Source organism: Molossus molossus, unplaced genomic scaffold, assembly GCF_014108415.1.
Source record: "Molossus molossus isolate mMolMol1 unplaced genomic scaffold, mMolMol1.p scaffold_m16_p_5, whole genome shotgun sequence".
Classification (NCBI taxonomy): domain Eukaryota; kingdom Metazoa; phylum Chordata; class Mammalia; order Chiroptera; family Molossidae; genus Molossus; species Molossus molossus.
In genome coordinates, this window is record NW_023425388.1 from 48,949,659 (window position 1) to 48,970,491 (window position 20,833).

The 20,833-nt window shown below is 50.2% G+C and overlaps 1 protein-coding gene across 2 annotated transcripts; it reads left to right on the forward strand.

The window, feature by feature from the left end:
• Positions 1-2,350: 2,350 nt before the first annotated feature.
• DVL3 (dishevelled segment polarity protein 3) lies at positions 2,351-18,020 on the forward strand. 2 transcript variants are annotated; one of them, XM_036243577.1, is made up of 15 exons: positions 2,351-2,768; positions 8,770-8,839; positions 9,366-9,487; positions 9,609-9,718; positions 9,898-10,033; positions 10,217-10,310; positions 10,505-10,574; positions 11,201-11,340; positions 11,535-11,611; positions 11,717-11,784; positions 11,940-12,089; positions 12,660-12,791; positions 12,968-13,135; positions 16,233-16,448; positions 16,539-17,163. In XM_036243577.1, the coding sequence occupies exons 1-15, from the start codon at positions 2,608-2,610 to the stop codon at positions 16,973-16,975; spliced, it is 2,151 nt and encodes a 716-aa protein (XP_036099470.1). In that variant the 5' UTR covers positions 2,351-2,607; the 3' UTR covers positions 16,976-17,163. The 2 variants fall into 2 exon arrangements, with proteins under 2 accessions (XP_036099470.1, XP_036099469.1); XM_036243576.1 differs by having other exon boundaries at positions 2,607-2,768; positions 11,535-11,784; positions 16,539-18,020.
• Positions 18,021-20,833: the final 2,813 nt, after the last annotated feature.

Sequence of the window (20,833 nt, forward strand, 5' to 3'; positions counted from 1 at the left end):
TCTCAGAGCACACAGGCTACAGGCTATTTCACTGATTTGAAAAATGTCATTGGATTGAATATTCTAGGAACAAGCCAGATTAATTCTATATCCTATGTCAATATTCGATGTGCTCTCATAACATCAAAAATAATTTTAGTGCAGATAAAAAATTAAGTTTCTCTATTTTCTCAGGAACCCATGTGCACCCCACACATCACCTGTGACATTAGCCCAATAAAGTGTGTCTCTGCCTTGGTGTGAAGTAAACGGAGGGAGTTGGGATGAGTAGACGAGAAAACTTTCAGGCCGCACCATCACCGTCAGACTGGGCCTGCGGGTAGGGAGGGCGGCAGCGTCCTCACAGCAGAGTGTCCCTGAGATGCATAGCCTCAGTGCAGATGTCTGTCCCGGCAACTCCCTGGGTGTGAGGAAATCACATTCCCCAGATGGTTTGGGTTCAGGTGGAGCTCACCACAAAGCCGGACGCCCCTTGTGGCGCCGTGGACACTGCCACGGGTTATGGAGGTGACAATGCAGATACATATTTTTGACTGTTTAATTTGAAAGTTTACATTTTTTATGCTTTGTGTTGGTGTGTAATTTTTGTACTATTGGTGGCTAGTGTTTGTCTAAAATATTTTTTGGAATATTGCTTAAATGTTTTGATTTTATGATAGTGAAGCTTGTATTCAGTGTTTTGCCAATTAATATTATATGCTTGTAATAAAAGCAAAAGAAAAACTTTAAAAAAATAAACAAATAAAAAATAAAAGGAACTGTGTGAGCTGGTCCCAGTTTATTTTCCAGACTCATCCAACACTATCCCTGTAGTCACAACGGCCTTCTTCTGTTCCTCAAATTTAGCAAGTTTATTCCTGCTTATACTTGGCTGTGCCCTCTGCCTGGAATGCTTTTCCCCCAGACCAAACCTTCTTATAGCGGCTTCCTCCTTAGTTCTAGGTTTTAGCTCAAATAGAAGAGATGTTCTCTGACCACCCACAATCCTCTTTCCCCCGATATATCACATAACTCCCATTTCTTCTTTTTCATAGCATTTGTCACTCAAGTTTATTTACAAGCCTCCTTCCAGATAAGTAAAGGTCCTGAGAGCAGTCTTATCTGTCTTGTTTTTGCTGTATCTCATGCAGTATGCCTTGCACGTAGTAGGCACTCAGCATTTATTTAAATATTGAAACAAAATTTTTTTCTTTCTTGCCCTGGCCGGTTTGGCTCTGCAGTTAAAGAGTCAGCCTGTGGTCCAGAGAGACCCAAGTTCGGTTTCCACTAAGGGCTCATACCTCGGTTGCAGTGTGTCCCCAGCCCCGGTTGGGTCGTGCGGGAGGCAGCCACTCGATGCGTTCCTTTCATGTTGATGTTTCTCTCTCTCTCCTTCCCACTCTATCTGAACAAAAAATGGAAAAATGTCCTTGGGTGAGGATTAAAAAAATTTTTTTTTTCTTTATTGATTTTAGAGAGAGAGAGCGGAAGAAAGAGGGAGAAAGAAACATCAATGAGAGAGAACATGGATTTGCCGCCTTCTGCATGCCCCCTACTGGGGATTTGGCCCACAACCTTGGGCATGTGCCCTGGCCAGGAATCCAACCGGTGACCTCTTGGTGCATTGGTTGACTCAACCAGGGAGCCACACCGGCAGGGTAGTATTTATTAAACAAATTAAAAGCTCAGGGGTGAGGAGATCTGTTAGGAACTGATTATACCTAGTTCTGGTTTGAAACTTACTGTTCCAGTCATGCGTGCATCTTCATTCTCGAACCCACTGTGCATTCAATCCATTAAACCACTGCTTTGCACCTAGGTACTGAGGTTATAAGAAGGAATCAGCACTAGATCCTGTTCTATCCTCAAGAACTCAATTTGGTAGATTCAATGACAGCAGCTATGTTTAACAGACCCTAAAAGGCCATGTCGAGGTCACTTTCCTCCAGGGATACATGGTCTGAACTGCCACCCACCAACCCTGGGGACCAAAGTGAGCTCTGCATTACACCCCTCCCAGCTGCAGAGGAGCAGCCAATCCCCCTGGATCCAGAGCCTGGACCTTGAAGAGTCCAGGAACACGGCCCTCCTGGTGAGATCGGCCCTTCTCTCTCTGGGTGTGTGTGTGTGTGTGTGGAGGGGGGTGCTAGGCTACTGCTGCCACGCTCCTCGCGGGCCTGGGACCTGAGCGCAGGAGCCAGAGCGCGCCACCCGGCTGGTGGGCGGGGTGTCCGCGGGGCCCGGCCGCAGGCCATCTGCCGCGAGGCCAGCACGGCTCGTCGGCGGCCGGGGGGGCGGGGCTCCGCCGGGGCGGGGCCACGCCGGGGCCGGAGTTGGGGAGCGGGCCGGGCCGCAGCCCAGAGCCGGGAGGGCCACGGCCACCGGAAGAGTCGCCGTTGCCAGCCGAGCCGGGAGAGTGGGGAGCGGAAGCGGTGGCCGCGGCGGCGGCGGCGGCTGGCGGCGCTGGGACCCGGGAGCGGCCGGAGAACAAGGGAACTGGAGCCGCGGCTGGCCGTGGAGCTGGGCTGAGCCACTGGGCCGCGCCGAGCGCCGCCGCCGCCGCCTGAGAGGCCCGGCCCGGCCGCCCGAGCAGGCCGCGCGCGGGCCGCCGGGCCCGAGGCCGGAGCCATGGGCGAGACCAAGATCATCTACCACCTGGACGGGCAGGAGACGCCGTACCTGGTGAAGCTGCCCCTGCCCGCCGAGCGCGTCACCTTGGCGGACTTTAAGGGCGTTCTGCAGCGACCCAGCTATAAATTCTTCTTTAAGTCTATGGACGACGATTTCGGGTGAGGATGGCCCCGCCTCGCCTCCGGGAGACCCCAGCCCCTCCGGCTTCTAGAGGCCACCCGGCCAGTTTGCACTCCCCTTGCTACACAGGCTTCTAGCCCTACTCTGGATTTTAGGGGGACACTCGGCCATCTGGGCTCCCCTTGGTTTTTTCAGATCCTGGAGTTCCAGCCCCTCTAGGGACTCTCCTTTCGCTCTTGTGGGGACCTTGGGCCCCTAGTTTAGGAGGACGTCCAACTCCCCAAGAGCAATCAGAGTACCAGCCCAGGAAGCCCCCTGACCTCTCAGAGACCAGCGGCCCACACAGACAGACAGACACACACACACACACACACACACACCCCTCCACCCAGTCCCAGAGCTGGAGGCGCCCCCCACCCTCCTGCCCAGGAAGCCACCTTTTGAACACAGACTTAGGATGTTTGGCACTCGGCCTTCGCCTTCTCCATCTTTTCAGCTCCACAACTCCGAGCCATATTTGGAGTACCGTGCATCCTAGGGCTGTGCTTGTGGGACTTTGAACGGAGGGGAGGGGGAGGCTAGGGCTGCTCAGGCGCCAGGCTGTAAGCTAAGGCCTGCAGACCTGATGTTATTTAGCTGTTCCCCCTTCCTTGTGGGGTGTGCGGGATATCAAGGGAGCAGAGCGCCTGACCCCTAAGGAGGAGTTCACACTAGCCCAGGTGCTGATTTCCTCTCGGGACTGGGGCCTTTCCCTCCAGATGGTGACTGTGGAAAGGGCCTCAGAACCTGGGTAGGAGGGCCAGGAAGTCTCTTGGTGTTCATCTTCCCTCCCTGGCCTGGTCTTCTCCTCCACCCAGCTGTGGAGCTTTGGACAGGCAGAGTTTGGAAGCAGTGACTTCCCCTTTAAGAAGGGATGGAATGTTGGAGCCGGAAGATTCTGTAGCAGCTGGCCTGGGAGGGGGAGCCTGGCCATCCCCTCACACACACACCCCAACTCCTAGGGGACTGGGGGAGGAGGAGGCCCCCCCACACTAACTGGGCGCTGGGCCTGGAGGCCTGTGGGGAAGGCCTTCCCAGCCCTCCAGGCCTAAAGGCAGCCTCTCTAGCCCTAGCCTGAGGCCTGCACTACTCCCTGGAACCGAGGCCCCAGAGTTGAGTGAGGGAAGACACTCTTCTTCCCAGTGTTCATTAGTCTGGCTTCTCTCCCAGGACCCCAGCCCTCCTGGCTCTGGGAAGCAAGCACCTTCTCCCTCCTCTCCCTGGAATGTTTTGTCATCACCTTTCCCCCTGGAACTCAGGGTTTGATGAGCCCATGAGCTCCTATGTGTGAAAGGGCTTTTATAATGGGAAGTGTTATGCTGCTTCTAACCATTCTTGTTGTTGTTATATGTACTGTGGGGTGGGGAATGCCTGGTGTGTAATGATTGTCTGGCTTCAGTCCAGAGACAGACACCCCTGACTGGAAAATTCTGAAGAAGGATGAATAAGTCTGCAGAGGGTGGGAGCGAGGGGGTGGATGCCTTGGCCTGGTAAAAGAAGAACAGAGTTAGGAGAGACGGAGATACTGCCTCAGGGTATGGAATAGGAGCAAATCAGCTGGAGTCCAGTGCACTGGGGCTACCCTGGGCCAGGCCTAGCTGCAGTCATAGGAGGGTCCCTATTACATCCACTCACTGTTGACAGTATTGTTCTTTACATTCACTGTCCATCCACTCTTTTTTTTTTTTCAAAATTATTTATTTTATTTTTGTTACAGATGTTTCTCCTTTTTTACCCCATTGACACCCTCCTCCCCATCCCTCCCACCCTGTCCCCAGCTTTGTTGTCCGGCTTTGTTGTTGTCCGTGTCCATTGGTTATGCATACATGCATATAAGTTCTGTGGTTTATCTCTTCCCTCCCCCTACCACCCCTTCTTCTGAGGGTTGTCAGTCTGTACCCTACTTCCATGTCTCTGGGTCTACCCTATTCCTCAGACTGTTATGTTCGTATTCCACACATGAGATCATGCACTCACTCTTTCTTAGCTTGACCAAATCAATATGAAATCACCCATCTAATTTTCTAGTATATTTCTTTCTAAGATATGTTCAAAATAAATATTAACTATTGAATTAAGCAATGTTTATTCAGGTAACACCCGAACACATCTTGCATACATCACTGGTCCTCGAACCATCCTTTGCAAAATATCAGAGTAGGCCATTTTGACAGGGTTAAGAACAATGCTAAAAACGAAGTGAAGGAGATTGATTTTGTTTTTATCCCCAGAAGGATTAATGAGCAGACCTGGTAGGGTTATCACAGAGGACTAATAGCTAAGGAATAGAGGGGAGTGTGTGTGTGTGTGTGTGTGTGTACATTTATTTAACAAACTCTTTTTATGGCGCTTACAATCGACCAGGCACTGATTTAAGTGCTTTTCAAATTTTTATTCATTGAATCCTCTTAACAGCCTATGAAGTTAAGTAGTAATATCACCAGTTTACAGATGATGAAATTAGAGCACAGAAACCTGAAGAAACTTACCCAAAGTCACACAGCACAGTTTGGCTAGTTAGTAGCAGAGCTTGATTCCACATCAGGAATCTGGCTCCAAAGTCCAAGGCCTTAATCACACAATTGTAGATATTATCACCATCTTACAGATGCATCCTCTCTGAGGGAGATGCTGAACCTTGGCAAACTGTAGCAGTGACAGGGCTACCACTTATCCTAGCCCCTTGAGAGGAGGGCCAGGCAGAGGCCAGTGACCCCTGCTAACAGATGGGAAAGTGGGTCAGAGGAGGAAGGCTGCTGTCTCTCCATTCTCTCCAGGCTTACCCTCTGAGGTACTGGTTTGTGGGGTCTCCAGAAGTATTTGTCAAGCTCAGGGTAGGACCGTCCCTCTTAAATTATTTGGGAAATGGAGGAAGAATAAACATTTTTAGCATGAGGAGATAGTGGGTAGAAGAACAAAGTACCCATTGCTAGAGTGGCCTTGAGCTGTGGGAGGGGGCAGCATGGGAAGTGGGGTCACAAACTGTGTTGCTCCTTGCTCCATGTCACACAGTGTCCTGCCTCAGGGCTTTCTACCTGGAGCACACTTCTTCCCCTGGCTTTTCCATGTCCAAATTCTTCTATCCTCTGGGTTGAGCTTTTATTTTATTTATTTTTTTAATCCTCACCCGAGGACATTTTTCCATTTTTTGTTCAGATAGAGTGGGAGGGAGAGAGAGGAAGAGAAAGAGAGAGAAACATCGATGTGAAAGGGACACATCGAATGGTTGCCACCTGCACGACCCATCCAGGGCCAGGGACAAACTGCAACCGAGGTACATGCCCTTAGTGGGAACTGAACCCGGGTCTCTTTGGACTGCAGGCCAACGCTCTAACCGCTGAGCCAAATCGGCCAGGGCTGGGTTGAGCTTTTAAAGTTATGATATTTTATTCTATTTATCCATATACCTACCTTGCTCCTAGCCAGGACCTGACATCTGTAACACTCAGCAGATGTCTGTACAGTGAACATCTCTGCTGGTCTTACCACTCTGACCACTCCCCACATGTAATGTGCTTATGTGAACTGCCAGTGGACTGTAACCTCTGAGAACAAGGCAGGCTCTAGGTCTGATGCTTCTTGAAGTTCGTACAATGGCAAGTACAGGGCTTAAAACTCACTGAGCTCTATCTCAACAAAGGCTTTTTAATTGCATGTGTGATGAATGATGAACATATTTACTTGGTCCCTGTCCTTACAAACTTACACCTAGTTAGAAAGAGAGTATGGATCATGCTAAAAATTAACAAAGTTAGAAACTAGCTTTTATGGTATGCCTGGACCATGTCAGGCATTTACAAATACCATTTACCAGGATGAGACAGGCTTGGAGAAATTAAGAAACTTCTCTAAGATGAGAGGGCTAATAGTAGTAGAATCGGAATTTGAACCCAGATTTGTCTGACTCCGTTTGAGATGTGAGAGTGGTGTGTGTGTGTGTGTGTGTGTGTGTGCAATGGAACCCTGAGCCATTTAGCTCCACTGTGGGGGGTGCTGTCTGAGGTCCCCCAAGGCTGCTGAAGATCAGCTGATCGTTATGAGTCAACAGAGCCTTGGCGACCTGTCAGTGACCCCCAGAAAGAGAGGAAACATCTGTAGCTGGAGCTGTGTAGTGGGGCCTGCTGGGGGAGGAGGTTGTGGGGACTCAACAGCAGTTTCCCACCACAGGGAGACCCTCTTTAAAACAGGTTATAGAGTCCCTGCCATGTGGCCCACATACCTGTTTTCCTTTGAGCCCCAGTTCCCACAGAGGGCTGCAAGCTTAGGGTACCCTGTGACTGGACTGGCTAACAAGTCTGAGCTACCTCTCTCTCTGCCCCTTCTTTCCAGCCTGTTCTGTCTCCAGGCTTTCTGCCATAATGGCCCTGAGCAGGATGATTTGAGCTGCTTTCTTGGGGTCGTTGTGGGGTTGGAAATGGTGGAGGAGCCAGAGCTGGATGGGAGGAAGGATAGGCTCAGCCTTCAAACTTGGCTGTGAGTCCAAGAATGTGAGAGCATCACAAGGAGCCAAGCACGTTCCCAGTTCTCGCAGAAGCTCTTCAAGAACAGGGAGGACTGGGCTTCCCAACCTCCTTCCTTGCTGTCTTCCCTCTCTGCTCACAACTCCAGGCATGTGGCTTCTTCCCCTTGTCCCTAATCACATCTTTCCAGCTCTGTACACCTGGGTGTTTGATGCAGTCTGAGGGTCCTCAAACTATTCCAGTTTCTTTCACTGGCCCCAAACTGTAGTCATGGTCTAATCTTTTGCCTCACTGCATGCCTGTGACCACATCCCACTCCCCATGGCTCACATAACTGCTTCCTTACCTCACCCTGTACACAGACCCACATCACCTTTGTCATTGTACAGGAAAGAACGTGAAATGCCATGGAAAGAGTGTGGGCTTTAGAGTCAGACAAACTTGGGGTTGATTTCCAACTCCAACGTCTAGCTCTGTGACCTTGGACAAGTTACTGAATGTTTCTCAGTTCCTTATTCATAAAATGGGGATCATATTGTCTATGCAATGAGGCTGATGTGAAGATTATATACTATAACCATAGGGAGATAAGATGTATAATTGGTAGGAATAAAGGCTTTGGAGTCAGGCTGATGAAGATTCAAAGTCCAGCACTTCACTTATTAATGGTGTGACCATAGGTGAATTTCTGAACCTACTGAGCCTTTAGTTTTTCCATCTGTATCTATCTTATAGCATTGCTATATTAAACAAAGTGATACAAGTAGAGTGTTTGTGCCCTGGCTGATTTGCCTCAGTGGTTAAAGCGTCGACCCACAGACCAATGAGTCGCAGGTTTGATTCCAGTCAAGGGCATGTACCTCGGATGCGGTTAGTCCCAGGCCTTGGTTGGGTCATGCGGGAGGCAGCCAGTCAATGTGTCCCTCTCACGTCGATGTTTCTCTTTCCCTCACTCTCCTTCCCACTCTATCTGAAGATAAATAGAAAAATGTCCTCAGGTGAGGATTTAAAAAAATAAAGTGTTTGCTTAGTGCTTGGCCCATAATACATGCTCAATAAATTAGAGCAATTGTTACTACTATCATAATGGCAGTGGAGGATTATGAGTAAATACCTTCTCCCCTTTTCTTTCCTGATTTCCTTAAATTCCTTGTCCACACCTCCCAGAAGAATGTCAGAATTCCCAACTGAGAAGGGAAGGACAGTAATCAGGGTGTGCTCTTTCCTAGTTTAGGGTCAGAGGGAAGAAAAAGTCCAGCCCATGATAGCCTTATTAGGGATGGGTAAAGTGCTCTTGAGATTCTAGGGAGTGGCTGTACTCATGGGGGTAGCAATTTGTCAGATGTAATTTGCAATCACCTGATGACTGAGAGGACACCCAGGACAGCAGCTGGGTCACTCCTACCCATACTGTCATTTGAAGAGACTTGTGCTGGTTTGCTTCCCAGTCTAGGGTAGAGGAGCCCCTGAGAGTTGGGATTGTGAGGACACCTCCATTTCTACCTCAGAAAGCTCACTGACAGCCCCTCTTTCCCTGCAGAGTGGTGAAGGAGGAGATCTCGGACGACAATGCCAAGCTGCCTTGCTTTAATGGCCGGGTGGTGTCCTGGGTAAGGATTTTTCCTCAGCCCTCTTTCTGCCCACGTTCCTGCTGTGGGCTGGACAGAGGAAAGGCCTCACTAAGGTTATGGCTGGTGATTTTATGTTTCACTTTCTGAATCTTCCTTGAGTTTCTAACTGAACAGTTTCTATCCCAGATTCTATAACCTTGGTGAAAACTGGGGGAGTGGTATGAAAGGGGAAAGGCAGATACAGAAACATATACTGGAGACAAAATTGTCTCCTATGCCCTTTGAGGCACTTTGCCTCAGGTTCCCTTCTGTCACCTGCTGAGCTCTGCCATGGACCTTTACTCTCTCCCCCCTCCTATTTCACCAACACATGCTTCTCTGACACCCTCTCAACCTGGCAGTGGGTCTGCTCCCCATGTCAGCTGCCCTTGCATAGTCCAGTCTCTTTTCCCTCCATGTCCCCTGCTTCATTCTCCCCAAGTCTTCATGCCCTGCCAGAAGCCAACTATCCTACTTTTCCCTGGTGCCCCTGTGCCATACTACCTACCCATTTTCTCCCCATCAGCTGGTGTCAGCTGAGGGCTCACACCCAGAGCCAGCTCCCTTCTGTGCTGATAACCCTTCAGAGCTGCCACCGCCCATGGAACGCACAGGAGGCATTGGGGACTCCCGGCCCCCATCCTTCCAGTGAGTGTGACCTGAGGATGGGCAGGGCCTATGGGGGAGGGCCACATCAGCTCAGCCCAGGGCTGGGGGAAGGGAACCCCCAGCCTACCCTCTCCCCCACCAAGTCCTGTCTTCCCTGCAGCCCTCATGCTGGTGGGGGCAGCCAGGAGAACTTGGACAATGACACAGAGACGGACTCATTGGTGTCTGCCCAGCGGGAGCGGCCTCGCAGGAGGGACGGCCCAGAACACAGTGCGTCTTCCCTGAACAGATGCCTTCCCCATCCCTGTGCCCTCCCCACTCAGCTGCCCACCACTTTGCTCAACTTCCTGAGCTCTGGATATGACTGGCCTGAGTGCAGCCCCTAACCTTAACCCTCCCTTCCCTCCTACATTGGACACTGTGAACCCAGCTGCCTCCATCCCCTGCAGCAACCCGGTTAAATGGAACTGCAAAGGGGGAACGACGGCGAGAACCAGGGGGTTACGACAGCTCCTCTACCCTCATGAGCAGCGAGTTGGAGACCACCAGCTTCTTTGATTCAGAAGAGGATGACTCCACCAGCAGGTAGGGCTTTGGTTTCATGAGTACTGTGGGGCAGGTGACGCCTAAGGAGCCCTGAACCCTGGGCTGGATGATACTGGGCCCCTGGGAGGGATGTGGGCTTTGTGCTGGGGACCTGGGCCCTGCAGTGCCTCTTATGGGGCAGGGCTAGGCCAGCCTGGTGGGGAACGACTGTGGGCCCCACAGGTTCAGCAGCTCCACAGAACAGAGCAGTGCCTCACGCCTGATGAGAAGACACAAACGGCGGCGGCGGAAGCAGAAGGTTTCCCGGATTGAGCGGGTATGGGGCCTGGGATGCTAGGGATGAGTGGGGCAGGGCCAAGGCTTATGCTTCCTTAGATCCCCGCCCCTTGGGTCAGTGTTTAGAACCTTAGAGGGGAGGTGGTGCTGACAGCTCACCTTGAGGAGGAGCTAGGTAGGAGCAGTGAGTTCCTGCCACCCCTGCCTTCTTCTCAGAGTCTCTGTCTATTCCAGTCCTCATCCTTCAGCAGCATCACGGACTCCACTATGTCACTCAACATCATCACGGTCACTCTCAACATGGGTGAGTCTAGTGAAACAGCACTCTTGAGTGCTTCCTCTATGGTAGACACTGGACAGACTCAAGGAGTTTAAAGAGGCATAAAATATGTTCCCTGACCTCAAGGAGCTCTCTTTTATAAACCTAAACTGATTATTTCAGTATCTCATGATCAGGGCTATGACATAGAGAAACACACAGGGCTATGGAAGCAGAAAAGCATCAGGGAAGGCTTCCTGGAGGAAGTGATTTCTGATTCCTTCCCTTTTCCTATTTTTTTTAGCCATTGCATTCTTGCTCTCTGCTTTTTGTTCTAGGTACTCTCTTTAAGATATAGCTTGGTTGAAAAGAGCCCCAACTTTGTCTGGAATTTAAATCTGAGTTTGAATTATAGTTTTGCCACTTAGTGGCTTAGAAAAGTCACTTAAATTCTCTGAACCTCAGTTGCCTATTCTGTAAAATGAGACCGGGAGTCCCTGCCTCACATCCAGTAAGGATGAAATGAAAGCCTATTTGAGCATGCTGAACACAGTGCCTGATTCCAGTTCAATAAATGTTAGTTCTCATCCTTTTCTGCTCTTTCTAAAAAGGGGCTCAGAATTTGGGTAGGTACTTTGCTCCCCCTTCAAGGTTCATATTACTCCTTGTAGAAAAGTATAACTTCTTGGGCATCTCCATTGTGGGCCAAAGCAATGAGCGCGGTGACGGAGGCATCTACATTGGCTCTATCATGAAGGGCGGGGCCGTGGCTGCTGATGGACGTATTGAGCCAGGAGATATGCTGTTACAGGTACCATTGTCCACCATGGCTAATGGTGTGGATAGGGTGTGGGGAGATGTACCTTTTATACCCTCTTATTCTTCCTACCCTCTGTACCTTATTCAGAGGCCTATTCTTGGTGGAGGAAGACCCCCTGATCCACCAAGCTTTTCTAACCCCTCCCCAGCACAGCTGCTTATCCCACTCCTGGTCCTCTTTCCTAGGTAAACGAGATCAACTTTGAGAACATGAGTAATGACGATGCAGTCCGAGTACTGCGGGAGATTGTGCACAAACCAGGGTATGGATGGGATGGGGCACTGCAGAGGAGGTGGCAGGCATTCAGGCAGGGACTTGATCTGGCCTCCAAACATCCTTTCCTCACTAAGGACACCCTTGCTTTCAGGCCCATCACCTTGACTGTAGCCAAGTGCTGGGACCCAAGTCCACGTGGTTGCTTCACATTGCCCAGGAGTAAGTGGATAGGGAGCTCGGCCCTAAAGCTGGTGCCTGCCATACACAAGCCCTGTCTCTCCTACCTTCTGTTTTGCCCTGAACTCTCACACCTACCCTGTTGGGTCCAGCACTGGGCAGGTTGGGCAGCCCCTAACTCCTCATCCTCCTTGCAGGCGAGCCCATCCGTCCCATTGACCCTGCGGCCTGGGTCTCCCACACTGCAGCCATGACTGGCACCTTCCCTGCCTACGGCATGAGCCCCTCCTTGAGCACCATCACCTCCACCAGCTCCTCCATCACCAGCTCCATCCCTGACACAGAACGTGAGTGTCCAACCCTGTCCCCTGGGCCCAGCACAGAGCCAGGTGGAGACTGTTGCTTGAAAGTCAGAGGGGCTGGAGAGGGGCCTCAGCTCATTCTAGCGACTTCACACTGCAGCTTCCCTCAGTGGACACCCGACCCTCACTAAAAACAGCATTGCTTCTGAACCAGTATTGAGCACCTAGTAAGCCTCAGTTTCCTCTTGTAAAATAGGACTAATGATGTGTACTGTACCAGGTTCCTGGGGCATTAATGAGAGGATATAAGTGAAGCATTGATCACAGTGTGTGGCATAAAGTAAGCTGCAATAATGACTGCCATTTTTATTATAACACACACATTATGCACTATACTAAGCACTTTCATTTACATTATTTAATTCCCTTCAAACATCCTTGTAAAATAGATGTTAAAGTCCCTATTTTTACAGAAGGGGAAACAGAATGTCCAAGAAGTCAGTAATTTGCCCAGCACTGGTCCATATTTATTAGGTTGTAGAGCTGGAATGCAAACTCCTGTCTGCCTAACTCCACAGCCTCTTTCTGCCTCACCATTTTGCCTCCCACTCCTAGGCCTAGATGACTTCCACCTGTCCATCCACAGTGACATGGCCGCCATTGTGAAAGCCATGGCCTCCCCTGAATCTGGACTAGAGGTCCGAGACCGCATGTGGCTCAAGATCACTATCCCCAACGCTTTCATTGGTGAGAGGGCCCCATGGTGGGATGAAGGATGGGATGGTGGGCAGTGAGGGAACAGGACAGGCTGGGAGCCCGAGAATTCTTTTGAGCTGGAACCAGGTCCAGCCTCATGGCTTCTGTGAAGCCAGATGAGCCCAAGTCAGGTAGGCCTCCCAGTCAAATGGCAGCCTTGCCCCCAGGCTCGGATGTAGTGGACTGGCTGTACCACAATGTGGAAGGCTTCACTGATCGTCGAGAGGCCCGCAAGTATGCCAGCAACCTGCTGAAAGCTGGTTTCATCCGCCATACTGTCAACAAGATCACCTTCTCTGAGCAGTGCTACTACATCTTTGGCGACCTCTGTGGCAGTACGTGCCTCCCCACCTCCTTGCCCTCTCTCCTGCCTGGGAGTGGGGCGGTGTCCAGGGATGTGGCAGCAGACTCCAGGGAACCCAGAGGAGGGGGCAGCAGCGCTGGGGTCCCATCTCAAGGCCTGAGAGTTTTGTGGTGGAAGCAGAACCCAATTTAGCCTCTTTACCGGCCCTGCATCCCCTGGAGCGGCTGGCATTTCCTAAGTGCCTGTTCTGTGCCTGGCACCATGCTGACTGTTTCTAAAGCATCACCCTATCATTCAGTCCTCATAACCTCCTCCCTACCCTTGGGGAATGGATTACTATCCCTGTTTTCAGATGAGGAAACTGAGATATATAGAAGTTCAGTAGCTCACCCCAGGTCTCACAGTTAGAAGCAGAAGAGCTAGGCCATGGGTCCAAGTCTTTCTGGTTCCAGAGCCCTTGTTCTTGCCACCATCTGGGGTTGACCAGGTGTGTAGTGCTACATTGTCTCAGCAAGGCCAGAGATCCTATCCTTGGCCCCTGCTTAACCGCCTAGCATCAAGCAGGTTCACCAAGGCAGGACCCAGGACTGGCCTGAGGCCCCAAGCCCACAGCTTTCTCAGACCCCTGTAGGGGGGCTGTGCCTCAGGATGGAGCTGGAGAAGCTATCAGGACCAGGTTGTAGAGGAGCTGGACTTGGTCACGAAAAAGAGTGCAAAGCCAATTAGGGTTATTAAGCAGGAGAGATCTGCATGGAGACCCCCTCCCCCTTCTCCTTCTGAAGCTGTGGACAGTCCTTTGGAAGGGTAGTCTTCAAAACAGGACAGTATCGCTCAGGACTGGGAGCTGAAACCCTCCCCCATCAGCCATCTCTACCTGAGGGAACCTTCTCTCATCCCACTGGTGCTGGCTGGAGTCCAAAAACTCTTAAAATGCTTCAGATTAGGTTCTAGGGACTAGGAAGGCTGTTTCTGCAGAGCACAAATCCTGGTGGAGTGTGGGTCCCTGGCCCTCAGCAGCTCCAGTGTGTCCCATGAAGTAGTGATAGATACACAGGATTTTGGAGTTAGATAGTTCTGAGTTCCAATCCTAGCTCCACCCTTACTGTTTGAATATGAGTAAGGGAGGCTATAATGTATAAAATGCTTTTAGCATCATGTTTGGCCCACAGTAAGTACCCTTTAAAAAGTTGTCCATTATTCATATATTTAACTGATTCTGAGATGAAATTGGAGTGCATCTTACAATCATTGGCTTCTTAGACTTAATCAAATGTGGTTATTGTCATCCTTAGCAGAAGTCAGTGCTGGCCCCAAATGTCCAGGGACATATAAAGCTTTTCAGAAGAGCTGTAGCTTTTGCTCAAGAGACACCCTTCCATCCCTGGGACCTCCTAGATCTTCTGCCCATGGACCAAGGCTACCAGAGGCCCAGCTTAGGAAGATACTGACAGAACAGGCCTTTTCCTTCTCACTGGCTAAGGTCTCCTAACCTGGGAGTGTGGCAGACTCAAAAGGACCAGCTGAGGACCTGGGTAGTCCCAGAAGTACACAGTCACTTCCCTTGGGGTGACAGCCTGGAGGATGAAATAGTCACCAGCTCTTTGAGCATGAGCCAAGGCAGATGCCTGCTTACCACCACCCTCTGTGCTAGCTGCTGGCCTTGACAAGTTCATGGCTTGGCTGGCAGACTTCACTGGCTGCTTCAGCCCCCTCTGGGCCCCCTCTCCTTATCTCTTCTCCCCTGGAAGGTTAGGCTGGCTTACTTAAGGGCTTGGAACAAAGGGCTCAGTTTGTATCTGGCTGGCCTCTAGGGCAGGCACAGCTCTCAGAGCTGTGGGACCTGGTATAGATGAGGTGTAAGCAAGGGATGTCCGAGGCAGGTCATTAGTCCTAGCGGCCCCTTATACTCCCTTCCATGTAGTTCCAGTATTGGTAGGGGCATCCTTTCCTCTTAACGGGTACACAATTTACTGGGGGTGCCAGAGTCATGAAGAAGTGACTATATACAGTGTTAATACAGTGAGATAAGTGCTGTGAAGAACCAGGCCTCACTGGGAACGGGGTGGAGAGTATAGAGGAGGCATCCAAATCATTCTCTTTCTGGGCCCTTCCCACCCCACTCCCACCTTCCCCAGCAGCACCAGAAAATTGATTCAGGCCACTGGCCTTCTATATGGAGAGGCTCTGAAAGGCCCTCTGTTCATTCTGGCTTTTAATGACTATATTTTTAGTGTTAGGTGAGGGGGGAGGGCACAATTTCACCTAAATTTCCCCAACTCCTTACGAATAACCTTATCTGAAAATGTGAAAAAGTAAGCAACTTTTAGCTTCTGTTCTGGCTACAGTTTAGGTTGACCTCAGGCTGGTCAATTAACCTCTCTGACTGCACTTACCTCATCTGGAAAAAATGTGCCTATCACCTTCTTCAGAGGGTTGTGGTAACATTTGTGTGAGATGAGTGTTTTGTATTGTGGTGGTGGTATGAGATTTCAGCCTCCCACATTCCCCTACCTTTTACCGTCTAAGTTAGTTTTTTAACCTTTTTAATCTCATGGCACACATAAACTAATTACTAAAATTCTACAGCACACCAAAAAATATATTTCTGCCAATCTGACACACACACACACACACACACACACACACGGTATAATTTCATTCATTCGCACCAGATAGCTATTGTTGTGTTGGCTGTTGTCATTTTTTAATTTAATAGTGTAAGGGTAAAGAGGTCAGTGTCCTTCACTAGTCAGGTATTGCATGTTTTCAAAATTCTTGTGACACACCAGTTGAAAATTGCTGCAGTAAGTGAACAGAATGAGTTTTGTCCCTTCTAGTCCACTGAGGAAGGAGGAGAAACTGCCAGAGGCTTGGTAAGAGCTCTCCATGGATTGGAGCTGGGTGTCAGGATTTGGCATAGAGGCTAGGAAGTGGTGACTCAGGGTCTCCCTCTGGACCATCTCGCTGGATGGTGGAGGGAGTTGAAAGGAATGAGAGATCTCTGGCCTATTCCAACTCCCATAATTGCGGGAAACTACCACTGCTGTTATCTCAAATGCACCCAACCCCACCTAGGGGTGCAGAGGTATGGGAGAGCCCCAACATCTGGCTCTCTCCTGCCTCCACAGACATGGCCAACTTGTCCCTCCACGATCACGATGGCTCCAGCGGTGCCTCTGACCAGGACACACTAGCCCCTTTGCCGCATCCGGGGGCCGCCCCTTGGCCCATGGCTTTCCCTTACCAGTATCCACCACCCCCGCACCCCTACAACCCGCACCCAGGCTTCCCCGAGCTGGGGTACAGCTATGGCGGGGGCAGTGCCAGCAGTCAGCACAGTGAAGGTAAGGTGAAGGGGGGAACACAGGTGAGCCCCAGGCTTCTTCCACAAGCTCTTGAGCGTCCATTACCCGGTCCCTGCCTGTCCCCTACAGGCAGCCGGAGCAGTGGCTCCAACCGTAGCGGCAGCGACCGGCGGAAGGAGAAGGACCCGAAGGCTGGGGACTCGAAGTCAGGCGGCAGCGGCAGCGAGTCGGACCACACAACTCGCAGCAGCCTGCGGGGGCCACGGGAGCGGGCGCCCAGCGAGCGCTCGGGGCCTGCCGCGAGCGAGCACAGCCACCGCAGCCACCACTCGCTGGCCAGCAGCCTGCGCAGCCATCACACACACCCGAGCTACGGCCCCCCTGGCGTGCCCCCTCTCTACGGCCCCCCCATGTTGATGATGCCCCCTCCGCCCGCGGCCATGGGACCCCCAGGAGCCCCTCCGGGCCGTGACCTGGCCTCAGTGCCCCCCGAACTGACTGCCAGCAGACAGTCCTTCCGCATGGCCATGGGAAACCCCAGTGAGTTCTTTGTGGATGTGATGTGAGCAGGGCCCCTCCCCCACTCCCATCCTACCCTTAACCTGGCTGGCTGCGTCCCTCTCTCCATCTGTCCAGTCTTTTTTACTTTGTTTGGTACCTGAAAGGGAAATAAACGGAACTAAATCCAGGCGCGCTAACTGCTCGCTGGGCTCAGCAAGGGCGGGGTGCACCCACCCATCGCTATTGCAGCCCCTAACCTGCCTTCAGCCCCTGCTTGTCCCTCTGCCCACTAACCGCTGCACAGGACTTCCCAGGATACTCGACTTGCTGGTGCTGCTCCTTACTCCCTTCACCTGTGCACACAATTCGGGAAGTGACCCCAACTGTACCCTTCAGGGTCTCCTCAGCTCTTTATCCCCACCATTACCCCCACCTCAGTTCTCTTTCACCATTCATTCAGCTAGCCATCCCCTATTAACCTCATCCCCACAAGCATGTGTGCCAATCTCTGAACTTTTCCCCCTACAATACTGACACCAAAAAAAGCAAAACTTGTTTGATCTGCCCCTCTTAATTGTTCCTTGCCTGCTGCCTGCACCCTAGAGTTGTGGTTTCAGTAACTATCCATGCTATCCCCGCCTGCGCTGGCCCTTACCAGAAGCCCAGTGGGGGCCTTAGTTGCCTGATCTGCTAGTGGCTTCCAGGGAGCATCTCTGCTCTACCCCACCACCATTCCTTCCCTGCAAATGTGTGCTGGTTCCCTCAGACCTGTAACCCTACTAACCAGCAGGCTCATCTCACCTCTGGGCCTGAAACATTTCTTTTCTTTCTTTTTTCCTCCCCCAATTTTCCTGGGCCTGGAGCAGCCAAGAATTTCGGGCTGTTTGACTTTCTGTGAGCCCCCAGCGAGGGGAGGCCCAGCCTCCAAGGAGACCAGGAACCCTGCTTCAGCAGCCCCTCAGGGCTTCCTAAGGATATTCAGGCCTCCCCCTTACCCCCTCCCCCTCCACACACACACTTCAACATGTTGAGTCACTAGGCTTCTGGGGAGGGCCCGAGCCCCTTTCCCATATATGAGAGATTCTGTTAATCTTTCCAGAGAGTATGTGTTCGTGTTTTCTCCCTCTCCTTCTCTCTCTCTCTCTCTCTCTCTCTCTCTCTCTCTCTCTCTCTCACACACACACACACACACACACACACACACACACACACACACGTGCCTATGCAAATCAGCTTAAGCCTCAGGGCTGGTCCCTGCCCAGAGGGCAGGCCCCTCTCTCCCAATCTTCCCCCAGGTTGTGGGGCTGGTCCCCTGACTTAACCTCTATCCTACCTTCCCTTCCTCATAGCCCTCAATCCTCCCCCACATGTCCCCATCATCTTCCTACCTGGATAAAGCCCATAAGTGGGGCTCAGCAGAGGGCCCCAGACAACTGGCAGGCTGTTCTCACCCTGCCCCCTCCCTTGCACACGTTTTCCTGTTTTCACATCAGCATGATACCCCAGAGCACAACTGGGCAGGGGGACTTCTGGGAGTGCCAGGTTTTTTTTAACCTATTTTCTAGTTTAAACAGATTATGACTTTTTCTTTAATCCTCTTCTATAACTTTTCTTGGCTCACATATTTTCAGAACTGGGAGTCAAGAGCAAGATGAAGTACTAAATTCCATGCTTTGGGGCAAACCAGGGTAGGGGCTTTTGGCATTCATTTAACAAATACTTCCTGGGGGTTTTGGTGATTGAAGGCTATGTTGGAAGTTTGATTCAGTCTTGCCTGCCTTCTGGCAGCTCTGGTTTGCTCCCAACCCAGACCATGACTTCCTCTAGTCACCTAGGAGGAGGGCTGCCTCCTATACTTGTCTTTTATCTGACTTTACAATGTCCAACTTTCTTGAGACTTTTTCCACTGTTGCTCATGCCTTCAATGTTGGTGCTCTCAGAGTTCTATCTTCAGTCCACTTCTCTCTCCTATTTACTCCCCAAATGGTGTCATCCATCTGGATGTCCTTAACTGCCTTTGATATCCTGGTGATTCTCAAATATATATCTCTATCCACAACTCCAATCTTTAGATCTGTGTTTTTATCACCCACTGGACATCTCCATGGACATGTCCATATGGACTCAATTCATTTCTCCCACCTCCTGAATTCCAATCCTACTTAACTTCACAATCTACACTGGCCCACCAGCTAGAAACATTTGTGGTCTAACATCCCTTCCCATATCTTACTATTGAGCAGATCCATTCTATTCCAACAATCTTTCTTGAATTTGGCCCTTCTCCCCTCTGCCTTTACTCTAGTTCACAGGAGCATGGGATTTCAAGTCAGGTTCTGGGTTTGAATCGCAGCTCTACTACTTTTTGGTTGCGTGATAGGAGAGTTATTTAATCTCTCTGAGCCTCAATTCCCTCATACGCAAAATGACGATAATAATACCTACCTCACAGGGTTGTTGTGAGGATTTAAATTAGATATTGTACGAAAAGTGCCTAGCACAGTGCCTGGCACACAGTAGAATAGGTGCTCAATAAATGGTAGCTATTATTATAATAATATTATTACTATTATTATTTGCTCTAAATTGGTAAAGATTTAGGATATTTATTGAAGATAAATCTTTGGGAAAGGTAGGAGTGAAGCCTTGTGTTCTGGGTCAAGGATTAGAAGTGCCTCTATTCGGTCACTTAATGGCTTCAGGCTGTGACTACGGTTTGAATGGAGGCCAAATCATCCTGCCACATCTTGGCTTCTGACAAGAGGATGCTAGGGACAGTAAGGCTTGCAACCAGGTTTGCCCTTTCTTGCCCTTCCTTCCTCCCATTATGGGCTCAGCCCTAACCATGGAAGGCATCATGGTATCTCTCCATATAGAAAGGTAAGAGCCAACAGATTTTGTTCAGGTCCTGCAAGAGCCAGGCAGGCCTTTCATGTTCAAGGGTAGACTCTGTCTTCTCAGCTTGGATGTGAAGATTAACTCTTTTCAGAGAAGGTATTTCAAATGCTATGTCCAATTAAATTCAACTCACCAATGGTTTTCTTTCTTTTTTAATTGAAATACAGTTTATTATGAATTCCAATTAGGATTTTAATGTTTTGGTTAAAAGCAAAAATTAAAAATTAAATATATAGAACCACAGCTAGGATGCTCTGTTTAACCTTAGAACCCTCAGTCATTTGACCATAAAACACTGACTATTAAAAATATATGAAGAGCCCTGGCCAGTTTGGCTCAGCAGTTAGAGCGGCGGCCCACGGACCAATGAGTGGCGGGTTCAATTCCTGTCAAAGGCATGCACCTCGGTTGCGATTCATTCCTGGCTCTGGTTGGGGTTGTGCAGGAGGCAGCCATTCCATGCGTCCCTTTTACGTCGTTGTTTCTCTCTTCTCTTCTCTCTCCCTCCCACTCTATCTGAACAAAAATGGGGGGGGGGGGGGATAAATGTACTCCGGTGAGGATTAAAAAAAAAACTAAAAAAATATGAAGAATCAAAATGCAACTTTATACAGTTTATTTAGCAGTGTTGAACTTTAAAAAAAATTATCTTTATTGTTGAAAGTATTATTGATGTCCCCCTCACCAATAGTTTTCTAAGCAACATATCCACCCGTCACTAGAAGGCACACAGGTTTTGGCCTTGGGGAGCTGACAGTAACTTAGGTATAGATGAAGTAGAACATGGACATATTTTTGAAAAGCTTTAAGTAGCTTCTTCCAAGTATTTGCTTCCTGGCTCCCTGTCCCTTTCCTTGAGTCTTGATTCCCTGGGGGAAGGTTCATGCCTGGCACAAATATATGATGAAAAAATAAAATTTGGGAGAATCATAGGTGGTGTTAGAAAATAGTAAATTAAGCACAAACACTTCTACGGCCAAGTCGTGTGTTGTGTGGAAAGTGAGGACAGCCACTCCTCGGACTCT